The 25,954-nt window shown below is 44.1% G+C and overlaps 1 protein-coding gene across 8 annotated transcripts in view; it reads left to right on the top strand.

Annotated features, from left to right (window-relative positions):
* Positions 1–25,954, top strand: part of LOC119655883 (orexin receptor type 1-like) — a 389,262-nt gene that overhangs the window by 287,938 nt on the left and 75,370 nt on the right. For all 8 annotated transcript variants that reach the window (XM_038062022.1, XM_038062028.1, XM_038062027.1 and 5 more), the window contains 2 exons: positions 16,306–16,453; positions 16,593–16,731. In XM_038062022.1, the coding sequence (XP_037917950.1) occupies positions 16,306–16,453; positions 16,593–16,731 (287 nt within the window). The remainder of the gene's footprint in view (positions 1–16,305; positions 16,454–16,592; positions 16,732–25,954) is intronic.

The raw sequence follows: 25,954 nt of genomic DNA, 5'->3' as shown, positions 1-25,954 counted from the left end.
ACTACTTAAATTAGGGAAGTTAAAAGGACGAAAATGTTTTGCATTATAATTTCGGCAAAGCCTGGGAATCGGGGAATGAAAATAGACTTCGAGCTCCGCGAAGGGCACGTTGAAAATGTCTGCGTTACGTGTGTTATAAGACGTAGGACGGCAGGTCATCTCGTCAGCGGCGGAGCAGTCCATCAGACCCGAGGAAAGTTTAAAGAATGTGCATAGATCCAGATAGGATCTACCCTGTTGTAGGAAGGGAAGGTTTAGAAAGCGGAGGCGGAAGGGGTAATCCACACGAGGGAAGCTTTTCTTAAAGAAGAGGGAACGGGTGAATTTACGTTGCATATTTTCAAGGGCAAGACAGTCACAGTTACGGGAGGGTGGCCAGATCACGGAGCAATACTCGAGGGTATTCCTCACGAGGGAATTGAAGAAAGCTAAGGAGGGTTGGATGGAGTCAAAATCAGAGGAGGAGCGAAGAATAAAGCATGACAATTTTGCTGCTCGATTGATGACATCGAGGCAATGGGTGTCAAAGCGGAGCTTATTGTCGAAAATGACTCCGAGGTCTTAAGTGGAATTTAAACAGGATAAGGAATGTCCGTCCAGCGAATAGGAGAAAGAAGTGGGTGAGGATTTTAGGGAGTAGCACATAGAGTGACACTTTCTGACATTTAGCGCTAAACCATTAGTCTAGCACCAACGATCCAGAGTGTCCAGGTTATTCTGAAGGGAAACAGAGTCCATAGGCGACGATATAGCGGAAAACAGCTTAAGGTCGTCTGCATAGAGCAAACAGGGACAAGTAAGGAGGAGAGGAAGGTCGTTAATAAAAAATAAAAATAGCAAAAGACTGTGGGACGCCAGAAGAGGGGGAGAAGGAGCGAGAAGTACAGCCGTCAAAAGAGACGCGGCAGGAGCGGTTGGAAAGGTAAGAGGCAAGCCATAAAAGAAGTGGTATGGGAACGTTTAGGGGCGGGAGTTTGGATAGAAGTATCTTGTGATTTATGGTGTTGAAGACTTTCGCGAAGTCAGTGTAAATGGTATGCACTTCTTGCCGTGAATTTAGATAAAGTTGGTATAGCCAAGCAGGTTGGATGCAAAAGTTCCTTATTAAGGCAGACCTAGACCGGATACCGGTTGTTGCGCCGTTGATGCATCCATCCATCTAGTGAAAATCTTGTTTTCAAATGTTGCTTTTTGCTGCGTAATTTTCCACGGTTTAATGCAACCTCACATCTGAAATCTCCCAAATCTATAATTTATCTCGTATTGACTTATTGCCTGATATAATATTGTTCCTGTTGAGTCGACTGGAAAATGGTCCAATAAAAACATCCCGACGAATTTACAACGGAGTGCAGTGTTTTTGAACATATTGAATCTGACAAATTCTAACAGTTGACGTCTTTACTGCGTACATCCTCCCTTATGGCATCAGATTTCCATCATTCACAGCAAAACCACTGCAAAGTAGGTCGACATGTGTGTAACAAATTTACTCTTTTTCAGGGTGGGATGGCTTTTATCCCGCGGTTATGATATATCAGGATTATCTTCCACCACAAAAGAAAACGTTTAAATTTTGTGTTTATCCGAAGAGCTAATGGCGACTTCTGTGACCTAGACTATTTTCGGAATTTATATCATAATAATTTTAACGCCCATAAAACCACATTAGATAGAAAAAAGTCGAAGATGGTAGATATATTGTTTCAGAGAGGAGTGAGGAAATACTATATATGCTTAGAATGGTAATGTAAATAGTAACAAAAAGAGCACCAAGGGTTTGATGAATTACTCTCCTCAGCAACTAAGTAGTGAGCTCTTCAGGAAATACATAGAACTGACGTCTCCTCTGTAGTTCGGTAGTCAATTCTATAAATCTTCCTTTCAGAAAGTATTTTGCGACAATTCATTGCAAATGATGCAGAAAGGAACTGTGTAGGTGGGGGCGAGTACAATATTCAATCTCCCCCGCAATGTGTTCTACGTACATGCAACTACCCCATATGAATGCCAATATGAACAGTAAGTTGTACCACATGTGGGACGTCCTAGAACTGGAGATAATACATATACACAAAGTACAGCATTTAGTTCCGAACAATTACCGACAAAGTCATAAATTTCCCGCAAATGTCGCATCCAGGAAACCTTTTAATGCTTCCTCAATATGAACTAAGTATATGAGGATTTTGAGGCTTACATATTGTTCTCTCGACTGAAAGTAGTTCGTCCTAATTTACCGTCTACCAACTTCCTCTGTATCAGCCAAACTTTCACATCCCTTCACCCTGGTTTAGTGTAATATCAGCATCTTTGAAATTAGCAGCAGCAAAGAATTCATTGGCATAGTCCCAGGGCCCGAAATGGCATAATATTATCTCGGAGACAAGAGGAACGTTTGTTGGTAGGATATGAAGTCCTTTCTAGCAGAAAACTCACAACATCTGTTGCAGTGTATTTCCCTTGGTGAAGTTTCACATAGGCAACTGTTCCGTTGTTCCAATATATAAAGTAAAAATAGGGATAGTGTTCGCTTTGTAGCCAGGAGCGAAAAGCATTCTGATGGAAAAAAACTAGTACTTCGACAAAAAACAGAGGAAAATATGGATACGACTTGCGGTATCAAGAGGAAGTTTTTCCAACCCGTTTACATGTGGTTTTTACTGCAGTTCTATACAGAAAGTATGCAAAATATTTTGCAGAACTTTAATCGGAGCTCACGACAGGGAGTCACGAAATTGGGCTCACACATTTCTTTCAGGCATTCAGGACTCATGGTATCGTGTTTCATGTTTACCGAAAAACAAATGGAACCCAGGTGGTTGCACCTCTTTTGAGTTCGTTCTCCATTCCTTGATTACAGAAGTATAATAATAAAGGACATGATTACCAATAACCGAATCCTTCCCTTCCGCAGGACTACGACTGTTCCCTATCCTATCATACAAAGTTGATCAATTGAGCCCAAAAAGTGGAGGCTCTGTTACCCAGTAGCTGACAGTGAAACTGCAAATCATATTGAGAGACCCTTCTTGCGTCTGTCATCAAAAAGTGCCTCTTGGCACATTTTACGACCACCTCAATCCCAGTAGCTGACAGTGGGATGATGGTATCCACCCGACTGTAAATAACATTAATTCGGTGTGGCACCTCGCATTGCTTGGGGGTTGTTTATACGTAGTAAGGTGAAAATAATTACGCTACTTCTATCTGGTGGTGGTGTTGGTGATCCGAGAAAAAGTTATTTTGTGGATGATAACATATGAGAGCCCCGAAGTTGGATACTTCAGATTTGAGAAGCATTGTGTCTTTTTTGTCAAGGATTCCACCATAAATGGTTCCAAGCCTATTTGAGACAGAAGAAATGGAGAATCCCTACAGCCGTACAAACATCTAAACTAGAGCAGGCCCATATAGAATTCGCACCCATTCAAAACCAGCCCCAATCTTCTCGAGCCCCAGCCTCGTGAGAACACCATTTAGGTATTATTTCGTCAGGTGGGATTTCCTTCAAGCACTCAGTTGTTTCGGTTGTCTTAGTTATTTTCTTCCTAACTCCTTCGTCAACCCATCCTGTTCTCCTTTGATCTCAACATCTCTGCAACTAAACTCTCCGAGTTCACCCTTCTTCCAAAAGTTTGGCTCAGATATCCTGTCTTCGTCATGAACTTTGTATAGTGAGCATCACATGCGCTGAGTCCTTCAGTGCGGCACTGTATTTAGGACAACTTGGTAAATCATCCAGCGGCAACCGATGCAGATACTGCCTGGGTAATGTGGTAGTTGGTTTACCCATGTGTCTGTTCAAGAAATACCCTAATTTTAGCAGGGAACCTTATCGTCCACCGACTCTACGAAGACTCTGATCTTGCCACATTCCTGCATTCTGCGTACTCCTCCATTAGTCTTGCATGATAGACCACACTCATTTCTTTCTCTAGAATGTCCGCTGGGATCATGCCCTCACCACCAATACTGCCTCTTTTGGTGAAGTTCTAAAAGGGTAACCGACTCTCAAGACCATTAGCCAGTAAACGGATTTCACCTGCTACTGCCCTGAAAGTTTTTAAGCACCTCCGCTCACAAAAGTGAAGCGTAAAGAAAACTGGATCACATTAGAAGAGCGTGAAGCAATCTTTGACAGTGTTTCGACTCGTCAATATTCGCCATCCCTTTTGATAGACATACTCTAGGGGCTTCCTAAAGCTCTGTGTGGGGTCAATAAGTAGCCTCAGTAATTTGATAGCCAGCATTTTTTTCATCCGCCGTGATCAGCCACCTTTACAGTTCGCAACAACTACAGCCAGGACATCGACTAAGCCGACAATCATAGCATCCTCTGCGACGGGAACATAAGCACTCCATTATTGAGACTTCTTCAGGTTTTCCATCCGACAGGGTGAACGACTTTTCCAGCGAGGACTGTACAATTTTGGTGTAGCAATTACAGCCAGCTCATCGGCAAAGCGGGTAATCGTAACCTTCCTTTGGGACGAGAAGCACAAGCACTCACATTATACATGCTCTCCATAGTAAGATAGCCAGTACTGAGCCCTGTGGTACCCTCCCAGTGACGATATACTCCTTGAGGCCCTCATCCCTGCCGTCCCACAGGGTCGTCTCTGAAGGCTATTCAGCCAAACTTGCCAAATGTCCATTATCATCAATGCACCTTTAATTCGGTTCCAGTCTAACATCGGCGTCTTTTGCAAATTTCCCGTCGTGCTTATTACATCAGTACTTTGTGAAGTGGGCCTTGATCGTGAGGAGGCAAAGTGGCAAGGATCTCAGTTAAAAGTCTGAGTGTAATTACGCGGTATTTCAAGCGATTAATTATTTGAAATAATAAAAACTTGTTTTTCCTATTCGCTAGTGTTGATTTATATTTTGTAAAAACCGATATTTCGGGAACCACTCGATCCCTTCATCAGTGCTAAGGCTCGGACAAGTCATCTCGGATGATCCTTGCAACCTTTTAAATACCCCCCCCCTGGGTTTATCCCAGGTTAAAACACCTATTTGAAACATTTGCTATTGCTTTTCAAATGCTCTCTTTTAAGCTGTGTGCCTTCTGTCCATCGTCGTTATCGGGTTTCTCCTGAACCTCGGATAAAGCCCAATCACCCGAAAACATGCGCTCGCAAAGTTGCGATTCCTTTAGTCCACTAGTAATTGAGTTGCCAATTAGAGAGCAGTCAACTTCTGGTCATAGTAGCCATCGCACGGTTCCCACATCCATTGACTGATTTGGATGATTTTCTTTCTGGCCGTACCATTCAGGGATATGTCTGGCTTGACCGCCACCGAAATCGTATCCTTCTCAAAATGTCTTGCTGTTCAGCCGGGCAACCCACTCTGCATTTTTCGAAAACCCTTTCTCGAGCTCTGTTCGCCCTTGATCTGGTGGTCAATGTGGGTTTACTTCTCAGTAGCTTGCCATGCAACTAGTTTGCCTAAAGTGGTACGAACGATCAACATCCAGTACCATGCCTAACTCCGCGTAGGCTTCGCGCAAAAGACGTTCACTCCTGCACCATTCGAGAGCTCATACGTTAAAATCCCCTGCTATGAAAATTAGCCCACATCCTATCGGGTCCAAAACCAGGACGCTCAGAATCTACTCATACTCAGCTATACGGAGCTGAATCTAGCTGTATATGTGAAGTGCCTTCACCTTCGCTCTGATGAATCCCTTTTCTGGGTGCTCTATTATTTCTTGGAAGGCTTGTTCTCCGCAAATCCATAGCACCGTTGGCACATTCAACCTTTGACTCAAATGCCACCAACATGATTTTGATATGGGAGAATAGTTCCTATGTAGCCTCACAGCGGTCGAGGTTGATTCCTCAACCAATCAACCTGCTCTGCTATTTGCATTAAGGGCTTTGCTATACTCCCGGCATTCTGCTATCTGCAATGTTCCGATGGTCCACACCACCCTTCCTAGCTTATATGGCCTTTCATTCCCCATTTCCTACATTGCTTCCATCTGTCATCATTCTTCGCAATATTGCCGAAACCAAGGCATCTAAGTCGACACAAAAGTCAGCATTTTCTTACCTTCCCTGCTGCCAACAGTTTAGATACTGATTAAACTGTGCGACGTGCGACATCAGCCGTCATCTTCAGCTGATTTACTTTCTTAGGAATTCAGTCGTTTTTATGAGCTCATTCAACCATCCGCATAGCCTCTTCTCCGGTTTCTCCTCTCCCGGTATTTAATTGGACGTCACTTGTGTTGCCTGGCTCACATTTTTGCCAGACGCTTTCACTTCTCTTTCTTCTTGGACCTTGCTGTACGCCAACCAATTACCTTTTATTATTGCCCTGATATTCCGGTGAATATTCTGGCGTTCCTGCGACAAAGCATCTTTAATCGTACGGATGGTTAGACGTCATAGCTTCCTTCTTTGGACATCCTCCCGCTACACACTCCTATAGTAGTCGTAGCACTTTCGAGGACCATGGCTGTCTCCCACCCGGTTTGAAGGGGAATGAGGAAGAGCTATTATTGTCTGTATATTGGGGAGACAACTCGGCATCTCGTAGAATAATATTATTTGCTATAAAGCCGGAAGTTCCGCTGAGATAGTGACTTTGCCATAAGTAAGGCTTGGAATTTACTGATAGTATTCGCTGCTTTCTTAAAAGGTTGCTAAAGGGGAAACATATTTGTGGACTAACAACTTGGAACTCTCGGAAAAGGCTACCTCGCCTCGAATTAAGCTAATTTTTCGACTCCAATCATTTGCTTCCAACGACTAATTATGATTGGAATACGATTGATGCTATCAAGGCTACCTCAGCGATACAAGTTGGAAATTCTGAGGCTTAGCAAGGTAAGATGATGGAATTCTGGGCAGTACTCATCTCTCTCCTGTAGCGCCATGATTTTATGCTCTGATGAGCCTGCCTGGCTAATCGCGAATATTAACTGAATCCACTAGGTATCGCTTTTTGTTCTGTGCAGTATTATGCAGAATATTGAAGTCCAGGGAAGCTTCCTAAAGGTGACATTGCGGCCCTGATAGATGAACTGAGTCCCTAGATGGACCTCGATAACGTCTTACTGAGGCATGTATTTACAAAAGTTAAGCTTAGAGGGCTTGCGCATAGTATAGGAGTTGAGGCTTGGCAGTTGTATCTCGAACTCAAGAGCAGGATGATGGGCGTCAGGAGCAACATAGGGAAGAGCAAGAGAAGACTGAAAGAGGAGCCGTTCTGTCATGTTGAGGGGGACTAGATCAAAAGTGTCATTTAGATGATTTGTGATGCGGTTGAACTGAAGAGCCGCACAGGTATTCATGAAAGCGAATAGAGAGAGAGACGGATGGGAGGAACCAATTGTAAATTGTGGCGGGCCGGGAATGATAGGCCAGGAAAGCAAAGGAAGGTTAAATTCGCACAGACTATGGAGGGAAGAGAGGGGAAAGGTAAGGACGGTAAGGACTTCTGAAACATTGTCGAAAAATTTATCGTACAGATAAATGTGACTGAGGTAACATACAATAAAAGGGCTGGGGTTTAAAGGGAAAACAGGAAAGGTGATACGGCTGGTAGGGGGACTTAACCGCGATCAAGGCACCTCCACCAGCTGATTTACCTGAAGCTACGCGATCTCCGTCGCAGCAAAACACAGAGAACCCCTCTAGGAGCTCAAAGCTTAAAATCCTATCATCCAACCACATTTCAGTGATACAGATGAGATGGTGTTGGAAAGCCAGGGCAGAAAGATTGAAACACAACAGCTTGGTACGGCTTATGCTACTTGACAAGTTTTATATGCTGGTCGACGAGCCAGGCGGTCGACACGGAAATTTGTTCGAAATTTATTCCGCTGGTAAGGCTTAATGAATACTCCTTGCGGCCAAAAGAGGGTTGGGCGACAGCATCGATATCATGTGGATACGTCACTTTGAAGGACGCAATTACGCGGTCGGAGGAACCATCCTTCGTCAGTTTCACGCACGAAAGAGGCGAAGGGGATAATCCAGTTTTACTTCTGATGTAATTAAGAACATCATCAAAGAAGTAGAGTAGGCAAGTCTGGTAACGAAAAGTTGCTTATGCGGTGATGCAACTTGCAGCAGAGGGCCACCCAAGTGCGTAGGAGAGGAGCTCGGAATGAAGGTGGCTGATGTCTGGTGCACTGTGGCGGAAGGCGTTAATAATCCGGTGGAGAGATAACGCGCTGAAGATGGGTCAGTTGCTACTGGGAGAGCTATGGAGCTCCCAAGCACTCCTAACGCCGGGTCAACAGCAGCCTCTCCTGATGAAGCACTTTCGACGGGCGAAGCTTGGGCTTGAGGGCTCACCGGGGAGGTCGAAGCTATCGGAGCCGCATTAAAACAGTACAAAGCAGTTGGAGTAGGCGGGTTGTATGCACGAGGGGACTTAGGTATAGCACCGGTATTTTAGCGCAACTTTTGCGGGCATGCTAACCGAAGCGCGTAGCGTGATAGTTTTCTCACAATAAATGATTTAAAAAAGTGTTTTTCTTTTAAACTCAAAAGTCTCCTTAAAATGGCTAAACGATTTTCTTAAACCGACATTATTGATAAACACTCTCGAAAATAATCCTGCTGTTTTTATCACACCTGGTACATTGGTGACGGTAGGCTTAGTCAGTGTTACTTACAATATCGTCATATTGCACTCTGGGATAGCTGTGGCTATCCTATCACAGGCGGCTTTAAAATCGATGAAGAGATGCAATTGAGGCCCATTTTCCAGTAGTCTTCCCATCGACTGCGGCATGATGATGCCTGAAATTTCTATTATTCACAAATGGATATGTAAATCTCTATCCGAACTTGAGGAGGAGATTGAACAGCGCTTTTGCTCGGAGCAAATTCTATGGAAAGCCTTCTAGGGGAGCTCTTGCTATATATGTACCACAATTCAAAGGGAATCTAATATCAGAATAGCACTCATTCAAGGGTCTTATTCATAAAGTTTTAATCTCATCACGAAAATTCACTGTGAAGTGTAAAATGAATTGAAATACTCCAATTTAAACAAATTACGAAGAAGGTTTCACTTTAATATTGGTTTAAATTAAATAAAGTAAAAGTTTTTTGAGTAATCAACTGAACATTCGCTTGCAGAAAATATCCCTGTCTCCAGCTGGAACGTAAAAAGGTTTACCATAAAAACCATTGCCTCACCCCACTCATCTGTACATGTACGGGATCCTGTTCCCAGCAAAGAGTGTGAGCCATGACTAGAGCAATTTGTCCTTTGTCGTTAGTTCCCTGTACAGAACTACTCAACCTCTGCGTCCCCATCAACAGCATGAGTACTTTGGCTTTATCATAGCCTCCAGTCAATTTTCTTATCACTTATTTCCAAGAGATCAACTACTGCTACACTAAAAGGAAAGTAAAAACGTCTGATAAGCAAAAAAGCAACAGCATTATAAAGTGAAATTGGTGACGTGCTCTAAGGCGAAAGAAAGGAATTTCACCCAGGATATAAACGGATTATAATCTCGACATCAGTACATATTGCTCTGCATGGGTATTTCATAATTCACGAACTAACCAAGTTGAGTTACTAAAATTTCGAGCACGTTCACCCACACATGGTATAATCTACTGAAATGCTTTTGTCACAGAGGCTGAGACAATTCGTTGGATCCAAACAAATGGCCACCCTCCGTATCTTAAAGTCCAACAAGATTTTCCTTCTAGAGATAGCTGTCATCAGTCATGGTCTCTAATATAAATAAATAACTATCCGCTGCCTTCCCCACGATTTATTATTTATTACTCCAATATGTTTAGTAGAGCCGGAAAACTCCGGAAATAAATTGAGTAGTAAGGATCGATTTTTCATTGATGGATGAAGTGTTTTGATTTCAATGTATTGATTTTTCATGGACGGAGTGATACATGACGCCCCAAAAGAAAAATTGCAATATTACTCTTAAGGGTTCGCCCATGGATGGAATATTTTTCGAAAAGATATTTTGACAAACGCAGTCTTAGTCAAATTCCACTAATGAATACCTTTCGTTTGCTACCCCATATGACCATATTAGATGCAAAAATATTTTCCACCCCCCCCCCCCCCCCCCTCCTTTTACATGCGGTCCCTCCTTTTTCTGGGAGTAGGATAGGTAAATGCATTTACGCATAGCGAGCTGGCCTCCCGCAACAGTACGCTGTCGGACTACCAACTAAACACCTCCCTGTCACCTCCCACACCTCTGCACTTTAGCAAGGCGCCTACGATGCACCTCCTTGCGAATTGGATCAGCCCATACCTCCGCACCATAGAGCAGAGTCACCTGCTTTGCTCCCACAACGAGACATCTCCTAGTATATGTAGGGCCCCCAACATTCGCCATTAGTCGGCTCAACGCCGCGACCCCAGCTACAACCCTGTCCGCTGCGGCTTTGATTTGCTCGAAGAAGCTCATCTTCGAGTCGAACATTAAACCAAGGTATTTAACCGCTGGTTTTGACTCTATAGTCAACTCGCCGATCGATATGGGGCGCAGAGTCAGGATTCACCTTCTGGTCAAAGTGACTACCTCGGTTTTTTTCGAGCGCATGGCTGAAACCGTGGGCAGTCATCCATCCGCTTACCCGTCGCATCAATATGCCAAGTACTGCTTTTCCCTTGTTCAACAGTGCGTCCGGCAACAATTGCTGCAACCTCGTCTGTAAAACCGACCAGGCGCGACTCTTCGGGCATATCGAGTCTCAGCAGACTGTCGTAGGAAGCGTTCCAGAGGTCCGGCCCTAGGATGGATCCCTGTACTACGTGATTTCCATCCTCCTTTGTCTCATAGCGTCTCATAGAGTAGGGAGTGATCTTTCAGATAAGGTGACAAGCTTCTAGCCAAGTTCCCACAGGTCCTCGTTGAAAGGGTTCTGCCAGCCGCGAGCTTTGCTTTTATTTATAGCGCTGCGGAGTCTCCTTTTTGCTGATATATACTGTACCTCTATGGCACATGCCTCCTCGTTGGAGTGCAAACTTTGTGCCAAACGGCGGGCCTTATGACATTCCCTCCATAGGTCGACAATTTCTGCCGTCCACCAGTGCAAATGCGAAAGTCCGGCATCGTCTCATTCGGCGTCAAATAAATGTTAAAAAACGTTATCCCTAAACACCGAATCCAGACAAACCCGTTCCTTCGGCCTTCGGCAAGAACACGAAGTCGAACGTCGTCCCGAACCCAAATGGCAGCGGTGCCCGATAAGTCGAGATGCCATGAGGCCGAGTCCCTGTTTCGGTATTACTCGCTAATTAACACTAGATTAGCATTTACTACCGAACTATGCTAGCAACTGGTGAGCGGTTTCACTCCGGTGCATGTTAATTTGTAAAAGGCGGATCATGCCATTCGCACCCTACCACTTTCCAATTCCGCCCTGAAGATTGGACATCGTGCCGAGCTCGCAGTATGTACGACGCTCTCACCAAATGTGCCACGATCCCTTTAGAACGCAGCTTTCGCTTTCATTGCAGGTCCTCGCTTGATGACCTACTTGGCCGCATCTTCGGCATGCTGTCTTCCTGTCCGGTCCCTTGCAAGCTGCTGACGTGTGTCTATAGTCTAGACACCTGTAGTACTTGGTGGGGACTGTCCGCATTTTTACCCTGCATACTACCCATACTCGGGTCATTGGTTACCTCTGGAAATTCACGCCTTATCGTCTCCTCCACTTCAACCTTTTCTGTAAGGATGTCAAGATCCCGAGTCTCTAGAGAGCACATGGGCTCTAGACTGGAAACAAGACCCTTCTCCCCGAATAACCCCTTGACCGCTTCGCGTAACGTAATCTTGTTAGTCGTCTTCGGGCTCAGTTCGACGAGGATTACGCCACTCCTCCAATGGAGAAACACGGTCTTGGCGATCGTAACTGTAATGGTGGGAGGTTCGTAGATTTCTTATACTTCCACACCCTCGTCATCGGTGGAACATTGTTCGAGCATAGAGCCTGCCATACGATCAGTTGGATTTCTACTGACCGCCGCGTACGAGCGATCATATCGACCACTTCGCGATCAACAGTAGATTTAAGGGTTGACTTCCGAATGTGCCTAACGAGAGAGGTGCTGACATCGATCTCGAACTCCGTTACTGACGAGAAGTTCACATCACGAAAGAGTTTACATGGGGTCGCAAATCTTTCGATGGTCCTGTGAAGGACGTCAACCGTCAACTTATCACCCACGATGATGAACAGCTGAAGAGGTGGAGTGAACACTTCATCATGGTTCTTAATCATATTACATCAGGTGAGCCCCTCCCCCCCCTTGTGTAGATGAAATGACTAGTGGCCGTAACATGCGGATACGGGCGGTTGCCCCAAGCAGAGGAGAAATCATTTCCCCCAACAATGCATTCAAACAGTGCAAACGCTGGGCTTGACAGTCTAAACGCAGAGTTATTTATCGCTGCCCCTGCAGTTATTGCACATCTGCTGCTTCCATTCATACGGGAATCTTGGGAATCCGAGACCTTTCCCAGAGAGTGGAAAAAGCGGATGAACGTTAAGATTCCAAAGAAGGGACCCGTTTTGAGAGGACAATTGGAGGGCTGCTTTGCTCTGCATGTTCCCTGCCATCGCAACCATAATAGCTGTAGTGCTTTTCAGGTAACCGCGAGCGATGGTGTGTAGCTGTGTTTGACACGGCGAAGGACAACCATATATCTATAATAATTTTGACCGATACCATATTTTACCTAATACTAGGCGCCGAGTATATAGACTCGGACGATCCTGCCTAAAAATGTATAGAGGCTCTAGTGGTGGTACCCAGTTGGAAAATTTGCTCTATTTTTTATATCCCCCCCCCCCCTCCCCCCCTTCTTATCTACCTCCATCTTTCTCTCTAACCCACAAAACTCGCATTACCGGAAGGTCATCGGCAGACTGGCCCAAAGGCCGCGCTTCTTGAGCATCTGTGGCCGAAGAAGCAATCGCAGCACACGAGTCCGGAGTTTTATGGCTCTACATGCGCAGTTAAACTATTATTGTTTTCTTTTATTTCCATGCGTGTTACCTTCCATTAGCTTTTGCGCGATACCCGATGTTTGTTTGATTTTCAGGTTTTGGTGTGAACTCATGCATCGGTAGAAGGACACATGAACTTTTGTTAAATCATACATGAGGGGCTGAAGAGGCCCCCCAGGCTCGGGAAAATGGGAGGGGTTCTTTGAGCACTTTGATTCCTTACGTGTCATTTCACAAAAATTGACGTCTTTTCCGGTACGTGAACCCGCACCATCCTGAAAAACAAATCAAACACGGGCATTCACGCGTACCTATCGAAATAAACAACACGCGAGGCAAACCTGGAAATGAAAAATTTAAAAAAAAAAAACGGCTCGACCGCGCGCGTGGGGTCTTAGAACCCCGAGACCTGAGTACCGCGATCGAAAAGGAGGATCCACGACAGATCACATTTTGGATCGATGCTTCCCCAGATGTTTTGTACAGCGCGCCCTCTGAAGATCCCTTTACCTCGTCTTCACTTTGTTATCCAGCAAATTACTTCAGGATCACTGTAGTAAAAACCCAACATAACCTGTCATTTCACTCTGAAATGGCTGTGTCCACACCGCAGCTTGGAATTGACTACTGATGCCACCGTTCCGCTGTCAATCGATCAGCCGGTCTCGGTCCCGCTAATTTTTATGCAGAAAAATGCAATTTCATTCACATCAACCAGACCAAGCGTTAGGCCTGTACTTCAAAATAAATGATACGGTCAAATTTAAATGTAAGATCAATGTTCCCATTTGTATGTAAATATGTGAATGAGTTTCAGAAATTTAGGAAGAGGTAACATTGATTGATTGATTGATTGATTGATTTTTCTTTTAAAATTTGAAATGCTTGAAGTAAGTGAATGTTAAGGAAAGGACATTATGAGAAATTTATTGAGAAAGGTAAGGGGTGTTAAAAATGGAAGGAAAAGGGGAAATACATTGGGTATAACATTGTACCAAGTGTCTCCATTTTATCTTGCAAGGCAACGTGGTTACAGTATAGATTTCAAAATTTAAACTGATCGTCTGGCGAGATCACACTTTTGCAAATCTCATTACTTTCCTATCATCCTTTGTATACTCTATGTTTAATACTAGAGATAGGTAGGTGATGCATATTACATACAAAATCATATTACAGCCCCAAGCACGATCCGAACATCACCCAACATCATAGCATCAGAACATCACTTAACAACACAACATCATAATATTAATACCCTGAAGAGAAGTGGTGATTATATTTTAGTGTTGCGATTGTTTTGTTACCTCCATGCTGATACAATATTACATCACAAAATAACAGTTATACCAATCAATCCGTCACACCGTTCCTCTTAATACAAATGGTGGTGCCAGGTATTGAGTAACTGCTTGTGATTCTGTTAGTGTTAGCATTCTCTTTTCTCTTGGCTTTGTCATGGAAAAATTAATCCTGGTTGTGTGCGAAGACAAAGTTTTAACTATAGGGATTATAGGTTTCAACACCGAACAAAACTATAGAAACAAAGTGCATACTCGTATAGTTCTAAGTGATAACTCACATTTAGCAACGTCGGTGTTGTGTGTAATATCAAATCAGAAAACATCACCAAGTAATATTAGACTGCGATATATCCCGCAGTCCTTACTTCAAAATATATTACACGCGTTCAGGTAGTTGTCCGTTGGCAATGTGAAAATATACTACAATTAGTATATAGAAATCTTTGGTTTTATTTCCTTATTCTTGTAAATCTTTCGATTTACTTCTGCTCCTGCCTGAAACAGAAAATTCATTCTTATTTCACTATCTTTTGGGCGCTGCCGAACATTTTACTCTAAGAACGTAATAAGGAAATGGAAGATGATGTTTGTGGTATTACTTTGCAAAATTATTTTTTGTGATATCACATCACCTACTAAGGTGATATTTCACATATCTATACTAAATAGTATGGACATGGGAATTTCCGCCTTCTGGAATTAGTGCTACGTATTGTGTTGATGAACAAAAAAGGGTCCACATCTATCTTTGAAAGGGCTGGGCTGGTGTGCAGTTTACCACTGATCTTTGCAAAGAACTTCACCCTATTGAAGGATATTCGTCTAGACGTTTCATTAGACTAATCTCTTTGTTCAATTCGGAATCGATTTTTCATTTCCAACATCCATTATAAAATTTTGCTCCCCAGGGCTTAAGATAACATAGTGCAACCACTTCGACAATAAAACACACCCCCAAATATCCAGCTCGGCATTGCTCAATGGCAGCAATTGAACAATGTTTCATCGCAACAAATTGCAAAATAAATCAAATAAAAGAAACAAAACAGAATATTATTCCTGGGAAATTCCTTGAACTTCTAATGCAATAAATTGCTGGAGAATAAAAGCAATGATTGTTCCGATGGTGCCTCCATGCATGGATGGTGCCCCGGCATGGTTTTGAAATAGTATTTATTAGGTGCTTGGAAATATCCCATGTTCGGCAATCAGCCATACCGGTATTCTCGTGTATCCAATCCAAGCGGTAATAACTACAAAGTGTGGAGACGTTGGAAAATTTATGTTATAAGATTGTTCTGTATTTAGATTCGAATGTCGTTGACTGCAAAGGAAAAAGGAAAATTACTCGATATTTTCGTCTTGTTTTCTTTCCAAATGTTGAATGTCCACCCAAGGTGAGGTAGGTAGAGTAAAGGGTAGCACAATGCCAAATATAAATTATGGGATCCATAATAAAAGACTGAGTGCCATACCGGAATAATATGGGTTTATAGTCATGTTCCGGAAATCGTTCAGGCAATCACCATAAAACTCCCAACTCACTGGGGGTGGAAAACAGGCTAGATATGTACATCCGATAAAACAAAATATGTCCCTGTGGTATAGGACGTTCCATCAGTAAGTAATGGGAAAAATTAGGAATAAATCGTTATGCGACCTTTGAAAAACGAACAGAATATCTTCTCACATCACATCCTGGGAAAAATTTACGCATATAAATCAAAAATCCTCTCAGGAATACCCTGGTCTATATGCGTTAAGCATGTATAGTGTTTTCAGCCAAATTTATTATCGAATAAACTGAATGTGATGTTCAGTGGGTTCCTTATCCTCATGCTGACGTTCAAGCTTGATATGAGAAAGGAAGAAACATGTCCTCCTGGCTTAGACAAGACTTCCAGAGGAAAAATGAACTTTACAGGACGATGACAGAAGCCATAAAGCTTAAAATAGACAAAGATAATAGGTTACATTGTAAGCATGGAATCGACACGTATCCTAAAAGGTCCTATATCATTTCTTTCCAGACGGTATCCGTAACAGTGTCCGTTTTGACCCTCACCTTCATCTCGGTAGATAGATGGTACGCAATTTGCTTTCCACTTCGCTATAGAACAACAATTGGCCGAGCGATGGCATCCGTGGCTTTTATTTGGATTGTGGCACTTATCTCAGGTAATTTCTAAAGTCATTTATTTTCAGCAAGGTTACAACTTATTAATGGCTTACATTACCCACATTGCCAGAAATTGTATCTTTTTTTTGTTGAGTGTCGATCCAGTGCAGTTTCTTATGACTTAACTTTTTCTTTCAGACATCCCCGAATTTCTAGTCCTTACGACGCAGCAGAAGCCTTTGCGATTTGGGGTTGATTTATTTACCCAGTGTGTGGCAACATGGGATCGGGAGACGGAGAAGAATCTTTATATCACTCGATTTGCTGTTCTTTACACGTAAGTTGTACGATTTATCTGAAATAGTGCTTTTGTGTAGCATCTACAAATTGATTGCCCAGCTGGGGACCATTATGGGAAGATCGAATAGCTCCAAGGTCATCAAAGAGGAGTGCTCTCTCTCTCTCCCAATCTAAATGTTATGAATGTTTGGCTAATCGATAAAGTATCTTTTTTCCGTCAATCTTACGAAATATTTGAATTAAACTAGAGGTAGCAATGCTTCCCGGGCAGCTCATGTGCTTCTTTAATATTTGAACATGTGCTGCAAGAAAGAGGATAATATAGGGTTGGGGAAAAGTAATCTCGTATTTGTGATCGAGTTTTAACGCTTTATTTAACATACTTAGAATTATCCGATTTAAGTCAAATATGCACCGTTTTGTTTGCAAACTGGTTGCCATTTAGAGGGCAACTCCATAATCTCCCTCTTATAAACCCTCCCCCCCCCCTCCCCCTCCTTATTTGCAAAACACTCAGATAGCCAGTTTTCGCAAGCTTCTTTTGAGGCCAACTTAGTAGCACCAAGAGCGTTTTGCATGGACCGAAAGAGATTGTAATCACTTGGTGCCGGGTCCGGAAGTTCCATCCGAGCTCCCGTAGCTTCTGGCGGGTCATGAAAGATGTGTGAAGCCGAGCGTTGTCCTGGTGGAACAGAACACCATTCCTATTGACCAATCCTGGCCGCTTCTGGTCAATCGCCTGCTTCAAACGATCTTTGACGCGCTATAACTTGAGACTGAAACGTACGATCATAAAACTGTCAAAAAGGCACTTGAAACACAAATTGTCCTCTTCAAATCGCCGTATAGTATGACCCGATGCGATAAGTACAACACAAGATATGTTTAAGTGTCGCCATCTATTGACAAAATACGACATTTCTTTTTCCCCAACCCTATATTTGAATTAAATTAGAGTTAGCAATGCGTCCCGGGCAACTCATGTTCTTCTTTAACATTTCAACAAGTGCTGCAAAAAAGAGGGTTATATTTACATGCACATGCATATTTACACATGTTTTTAAGGTTGACAAGACCTTATTAAAATCGTTTTACTGTCTGCCTGTCTTTTGTCTTTCCGGAGGTGGAAATCTTTCAAAGACATTGATACACATGTTCCACACAGTCACGCAGTCACCCCCTAACTCTTGTGCTCTTCCCCGCGGAACCACCACAAATTATTTCGTCGCAGGCTGGACCTGGCTCTAGTCTTTCCCTTCGTCTATCGATTGCATTCGCAACCGCGCTTTTCTCGCCTCCTCTGCCACTCTCTTTGAATCCACCCTATCATGTCGTTCGCTGCATTCCAGCTCTCCTGGCATGTAAGCAGTTTCCGATGCTGGTGTTCCTTCCACTGTTTCCTCTAGAGTCTTCCTTTCCTCAGCGAATCTAGGACAATGGAAGAAAACATGCTCCGGGTCCTCCGGAATACCATCGCAGCTGGTACATTTGGGTGAGCTGTCCAGTTTAAACCTATAGTCGTATTTACGGTAACCACCATGTTTCGTGAGAAACTGCGTGAGATCATAATTTATCTTGATGCTGGGAATCAATCGATGTGTCCATCGACCCTTTTTTGCCTGTTCCCATCGTTTCTGCCACCTGCTTAACAATTCTTCCCTTTCGACGTTTTTCATTTGCCGATCAGAGGAAGAATGGGGTCCATCCAGATACGTGCCATCTTATCGGCCAAAATGTCGATCAGCATCATTCTGGCTACCGCATAGGCCGCTTCGTCCGAGATTGTTTCCATAACCACAGCACGCTCTTAGGGTGGTCTTTTTATACACCGCGCTCATCACGACTCTAGCTATAAGCAGTCTACGAGTGCATCGCGGGCCCCCAACATTTGGCATCATCCTTGCCTGTTTTATCCTCTTTAAATGCAAGACCTGAATCTTTCAGCCATTTTTTTACAGCAGTGATTGCTTTGGATGAATGTAATTCCACATCCGCGCAGCTAAGTTACTGGGTACACCAATCGCCGCAAGTTAACCGTTGGTGTGGCCATACGGAAGCCGAATTGTCGGCCTGATAAACCTCCCAGACTTTCTACCGTCGGGAGCAATCTGTTGTAGATTATTGGCTCTAATATTTTCCCCATAGCATCCAATAGCCATATAGGTCTGTAGGAAGATGATTAACCGGGAAGCTTATCAGGTTGAGGCAATAACATTAGGCTTTGTTTTTTCCACGTCTCAAGAAAGATCTCATCCCTCAAGCATGCTTCAAACAACTCTACGAATATGTCTGGCCTCGACTTAACGGCCAGATTAAGGGCTTTATTTAGTTTGCCGTCGTGGCCGGGCGCTTTGTTGTCTCCCAGTCTACTGCACAATCTCTAGTACTTCTTCCGTCGTTACTGGAGGTATTACAGCCACATCTAAAAATGTCTATAGACGATAACCCCTTGTGTTCTCCTGAGGAAACAAACTCTGAACGATTTTCAGTAGGAGATCGGAACATGTAATTTGTGGAGCTGCCTGATGTCTAAATCTCTTCATCACAACCCTGTAAACGCTTCCCTATTAGTTTTTTGGGGCTTCCTTGTAAGCTCGCTGTTTCACCTCCTGGTCAGTCCTACCCTCGCTCGTCTGGTCCGATGGCACGTCGACCGAAGATCTGACAATTCACGATATCACCAGCAGTTGAGTTCTACTAGACAAAGTATAACATCTCGGCATCGATGAGTCACATGCTTCCCTGTTATGAAGGGCTCTTTCCGAAGGGTGTAGCTTGTATAGTGCCCTGGTCCAACCACACATCTATGAATGTTTGCTCGCCAATGGCTTTCGCAGGCCAAGCTAACGTTCTTCTCATTTTTGGACAAGTAGATTTCCAACCGCTTGACATGCTCTTCAGGTCAAAGACTATTGCCTGGTGATCATTATGGGTGACTGTTCACTGACGTGCCAGGACATATCGCGAGCTAATGAAGGACTAACAAAAGTCAGATCCACAACTGAGCCGGACCGAAACCGGTATTAACCTGACCATCGTTAGCCAATATGATATCTGACTGCGTGAAAGCCTCCAAGAGACAACGCTCTCTTGCATTCATCAATGAATTTCCCCATTCTGTGGCCCATGCAATGAAATCACCACGATAACTTTTGGTTTCCATCCTTTTGCATTCAGAACCAATCTGTCTAGCATGTCCTCCAATTCAGCCAACGTCAGGCTTGGAGGAGCATAGCAGCTGTAGACATATATGCCGAACCCACTTGTGGACTGCTTCATACATTCCTATATGGCTTGGTCCCTGCATGCCCACAAGGCCGCCCTACCTGTTGGATTGGCTGCCCATACATTATAGTTAGGCTTTCTTCTTTTGAGGTTATTATAGCCACTTGTACCTCTGATTCATGGGTGGTCTGCAAGAGCAGATCTTGCGCGACCCTACAGTGATTGAGGTTGATTTGGATCAACCTCATTTTCTCCCTGCACTTAGTGCCTTTTTGAACTCGGGGCACTTGCCGCTTCCGTCAATAAGCCCGCAGTCCAAGCCTTCCTTCCATCATACAACATGCACTTGGGATCCTTGTTACAATCCCTAGCAATGTGACCTGTTTGACCACAACGTCTGCATCGGCTAGACCGATCAACCTCATTGCCCATATGAGAGACATTTTAAGTATCTCTTCAATAAGATTTACTCTCCAAGGCGACAAACTACCCATCCAATACGAACCTTCTCGACATCCAGCAGTTTGCGCGCTGTTTCTATTAACAGCCGGATGGTCGCCGTCTGTGTACATCCATACGCCTTTTTTAAGGCTTACAATGGACGCCTCCTGCAAGTCGTGCAGCTTGAACTGCTCCGCTAAGGCAGTGTAGATGTTCGCCTTAGACATGACCTCAGCTAGGTCCTTGCACTGTATAGCGATCTCATGCTTTGAACATGCGAGGCAGCACTTTCCCCAAGTAAATTTTTGACTTGGCTGCGGAAGCCTTTCACTTTGCTCTCTTCGGACGTTTTCAGTTCCAGCATAAGATCTCCCTTTTGGTTCTTCCGGATCCTGCTTACGTTCCCTCTTTGATCTTTGAGATCAGAGTCAGCTTTCGCTCTTCTTAGTATATCTGCATAGGACATACTATCCGTGCTTGGTGATTGCTTCGGGACGGATCCTCATTCTCTTCTTCTGCTTTTTTGGCTTCTTTGGTCGAACCTTAGTCCAGCCGTCGTGTACCTTTTGAGGCATCGGCTCCCTTGGTGTTTTAGGCACTATTATCCTCCCTACCAAGGTTTTAGGCCTCTTCTTCAAAGCGGGTGGCACCCCATTTTGTTTGTTTTTTTGGGAACCTGCTGATGTCTAGGACCAGGCCAAACCTTCTTTTTCCTCTGCCCATCCGCGAGTATACGGTTGGGGGGATCTCATAATCGTTTAGCTTCTCATAAAAAGATCCGGCTTACGATATCGAAGAGCCTCCCCTCTTTACGCTCGGATGCGATTGATGTCACGGCGGCTTTTAATAACCAAAGTTCTCCCTTGGGCACGTCCCTCTGCGCGTTTGCTGTGGGTGTTCTAGGGAGCGATGTACTCGGTTTAAAGACTTCCTTGTCTATGCTGCTTGTAGCATTAGATGCCACGGTGGCTAAGCTGTCTACCGCCGAGGCACTGCAGGCGGTGGTATCAACGACCGGGAGCCTGCTTGCGCACTCCCAAAAGCCGCCGATACTGGGGTACCGAGCCCCTGTACCATAAATTTATACACTTTCTCTTCGTCCATATTGGTTTATTATTCTGGTTAACCTTCTCATAGCGATTTTTATCCACGGGTGGGCGTTTCCTCCCACCTACCTAACCTACGTATAAATATGCCCATGCACGCACACCTTCAAATGAGTACAAGTACATATTCAAACGGATCCGCACGAAGGGACACGCCCAATGGGAGATCTGGCAACTCCTCACAGGTCTGTCTGTTTTGTCCGTTACATCCATTTTTTTTGGAAGTGGTTGTAACGATTGACACGAAATTTGTTGGAAAAGTATGAACTGTGAACGCTCACGCATACAGTCATATCCTTCTACGTCGAATTTAAGGGGGAGGAGGGGGACCCCATTCATGCAAATGAAGTGTTCAATTTTGTTTTTTTTACGAAATATAGTCATGTGGGGTATCAAATGAAAGGTCTCGTACTTTCCACAATCAAATGTCTTTATAAAAGAAATACACAAAACCTTTCATGACTAAAGCTTCCAGTTTCCAGTTTCTCGACTTGTTTGTATGTAATATGAGTACTCCGAGCAAAAAGACCGACCCCGAGTCATCTAAAGCCAATTCAAGATGAGCAAGTGCGTGTGCTGTGAAGTCCTTAAACGGGTTTTATTTGAAACGCATAAATATTCATGAGAGAAGGCTTTCATTTATGCTAAGCACATTCTCCTAAAAAGCAGTAAAGAGGTTTGCTTAATTTATATAAATGTATAAACACCCTCACCTTCACACGATTATATAATACAAACATACATTTTGTATGGAGGAACGGTCCGGTTGGAAAAAACGCAACCCCCATGAGGTTGAGAAGCTTCGGTGAAAATATGCAAATGAGCAAAAGGAAGCTGTCTGAACGTTAAGCCCAGCAAAAATTGGAGATTAATTCTGTACGCGTTATTCTTGTCACATGTATGTGTGTTCACTGGTAAGCTTAAAGTAAAACATTAATTAATTAAATTCTCCTTTTTTAAAGAGTTTTTTCTAATTAAATTCAGTTGAATTATTTATTAATGCAATAAGATACGCGTTAGTAGTTTTGATCATGAAGGGATGCATGGAACCCAAACTCAAAGTAAACCAAACTAAACGAAAGTGGGATAATAATCCATTGGGGTTTAAAAGTGGAGACCGTACAGTCGCTAAAATGTGCTAAATTGTCCGCTTTGGACGGTAGGGGCAGATCGCTTTAGTAAGTGATAGTCCCTAAGTAAAGTCTCTGTGGGATTTCTAAATTCTCACTTTTAAGATTTTATCTGTCTGGCTGTTACCCGCACTAATCCTAGAAACGATAGAACCAGTTGACACAAAATTTGTAGAAAGATGGCAACTGTGAACCCCCACATATGCGGTGAATTACATTGCTGCTCGTTGGACTAAAGCAGGGATACCCAAAAAAAGGGGGGGGCGGTTTTTCAGCGAATATAGCCTTCTAGGATATCAAATGAAAGGTTCCAATTAATACTTTCCGAAGCAGGTATTAGTTTTCGCATTGGTTGCAAAGGAAGGAGCGCCGGGCTCCGAAAATTTGAACTACCCAGCCAAAAAATGTTAAAATAAATACGGTGGCCGTTGCTCTGATATCTATGCCTCAAAATACTCTCCGTCGCGATATTTGCTCAAAGAAACACCCGTAAGATACTTGTAGCACGTTATAGGAGGCATCATACTGGAAAGTTTGGTGAAAATCTTACCATTATTCACAAATTTGTAGTGGGTCGAAGTTGTCCCTTTCGCGTCAAATTACTACTCCCCACGAGATGAAATGTTAGTACCACAGTGAATTGAATAACGGGTATATTCGACGTATATAGGTTGAACCACCATGTAGCGGAGGGAATCCATCCAGATCCAGACAAGGTTCAGGTCATTACAGACTTCCCACCACCTAACACAGTCAAGGTTCTGCGATCTGTTAAACTTCGTTTGTCGATTCTTTTCTGCTTGTCTGGACTCAAGACCCAAGACTCACGCGTGACTCCGTGATCCACACAGGTTGTCCAGGCATTTGAGCTAGCCAAACGACAGCTCGCGGACCCTGCACTCCTGGCATTTCCTCAATCAGATGCACTCCTGGTCGTATTCGTCGATGCCTCAAACATTGCGGTAAATGCTGCCCTTCACTAAAAGTTGAACTAAATCTGGCAGTCGTTGAACTTCTTCTCCAGGACATCAAAACTACAGCACCTATGAACGTGAGCTATTAGCCGCGTACATGGCAATCAAATACTTCCCATATTCCCTAGAAGGCAGGCCGTTCAGGTTCTCGGACAACAAGTCACTTAACTTCGCTTTCAAGCAGCCCAACAAAGCGTCCCCTCGCCAACTTCGGCACCTAAACTTCATAAGCCAGCTTACCTCAGACATCCAGAACGTGTCCGGCATGGACAATGTAGTTGCAGACGCTTTGTCACGCGTTTCAGAGGTTAAAATCCCTTTCGGGATTTTTCGGCAATCGTCAAAGCGCAGAAGAATGACACAGTGCTCCAGAGCCTCTGGGACAACCCCAATTACAAATTGCAAGAGTTTTCCCTCTTCGACGTAACCTCCGAAATACTCTGCTTTCAGAGGTCTGAAAAGAGACCTAGGCCATATATTTCGACCACTTTTCGCAAAGAAGCATTCCATGCAGTACATGATCTTGCGCACCTAGGCATTCGGGCAAAGAATCGGCTGGTCTCAAACAAATATTTGTGGCTTTCAATGAATAGGGGTTTCAACTCCTGGGCTAGGCAGTACATCGCGTGCCAGCAGTGTAAAGTCACCATGCACGTACAGTGAAGCCCATAGTGTTTTACGTAGGACTTAATCCTACGGTCCTCTTAAAACACCGATTGATTTTGTGACCACAATCAGAGCCCCGCTGAGACAAGCAACGACGGTACCAATCTATACCAAGTGCATGGCTTAGCATTCATACTGGTGGATGCAAGAATTACCTAAATCTCTACCGAACTATGGAGTACGGCACCCGTGTTGATACGCAACACCACGTCGAGGCCCTAAGGTCTCTTCTCGCTTGAGCACAACCATAACCACCATGAAACTCCCACTAGGGGGGCCAACCGCAAATAACCGAGCTGTCCTCACATACAACAGGAGTTCACCCGAAGTATGTGAGTCCAGGGGCTTTCCCGGTTCCCATGGTACCAGTATACCCCTGGTAAGGTTTCGTGACCAATTTGCCACTTCAGATGAGTCCCCGCGCAGACTCGGGTCTGATCGCCCTGATTAGGCCTTTGGAGCATTCGCCTACTGAATCACGGCCGGCAAACCAAAGTGATTACAGCGTCTCCTGGTGCCACCACTATGGAGGTTCTCCTCGGCCTCGGCTGGTTTTGGTTTGGCCGATAGGGTTGTCGCCACCTCTGAGCACCACCAAGCACGTACGGAAAATGTAGGTCCGTTCCTTCGATCTACAAAGCGTTTTCACACGGTCCACATCGACATTATTGGCCCCTTGCGAGATTCGCATGCCTTCAAGTACTGCCGCACAATCATCGATAAATTCACGCGGTAGCCAGAAGCAATACTTCTAGCAGACATTTTCGCACAATCGTTTCCGAGGCCCTTTGTTTGGAATGGATTCCACGCTGTGGAGTTCCAGCCAAAGTCATTACTGTGGATGCGTGTATATACTTCTCGGAAGTCCTTGCAACCACTACATGAGGGTCCTTATTAAGTGTTGAACAGAGAGGAGCACTTCTTTAAGCTTGATGCCGACGGCAGGCTCTAGAACGTCTCCATGTCCAGGCTAAAGCCTTTTGTCGCCCTGGTGAAGTTTCGGAAAGAAAGGTGCACGGCGAGTGAGGTTCGATCTGCGCCTTAAAATTGACGGGCCAGGAGTCGGGTTTTGCCGTTGAATTCCAGTATCAGCTGGGGGTAGGATAGTGTGAAGTAGCGCAACCATGAGATGGTTAAATGTCATCATGATGTTTTACCAAGTTTAGCGTGTGTTTATGTGAAACAAAACCTTATTAGAATCGATTCGATGTCTGTCTGTCTGTTTGTCATACCCGATTTATTCGGAAACGGCTGGACCGAATATCACGAAATTTGGTGGGAATATATGGTCTGCGAATCCCTTTACATGAAGCAACTGATGCCATTTTGCATTTAGTTTATTTGTTTACATGCGAAAGTAGGAGCAATTTTTTTCACTGAATATGGATTTGTAGGGTATGAAACGAAAGGGCCCAATTAGTACTTTTCGAAACTAGTCCCATATTTGATATTCGGTTAACTGTAGAGGAGTGAGAGCCCAAAATATGACCCTACAAAAGTGTAACAGGTCCCGGTTCTCAGAACCCATCGTAATCATCATCATCAACGGCGCAACAACCGGTATCGAGTATAGGCCTACCTTAATAATGACCTCCAGACATCCCGGTTCCGCGGGGAAGTCCACCAATTCGATATCCCTAAAAGTTGTCTGGCGTCCCGACCTACGCCGTCCATCCATCTTAGGTAGGGCCTGCCTCGTTTTCTTTTTCTACCATAGA

This window comes from Hermetia illucens, chromosome 4 (genome assembly GCF_905115235.1).
Source record: "Hermetia illucens chromosome 4, iHerIll2.2.curated.20191125, whole genome shotgun sequence".
Classification (NCBI taxonomy): domain Eukaryota; kingdom Metazoa; phylum Arthropoda; class Insecta; order Diptera; family Stratiomyidae; genus Hermetia; species Hermetia illucens.
The sequence above is the reverse complement of the archived record's forward strand: the minus strand, read 5'-3'. Positions and strand labels throughout refer to the sequence as shown.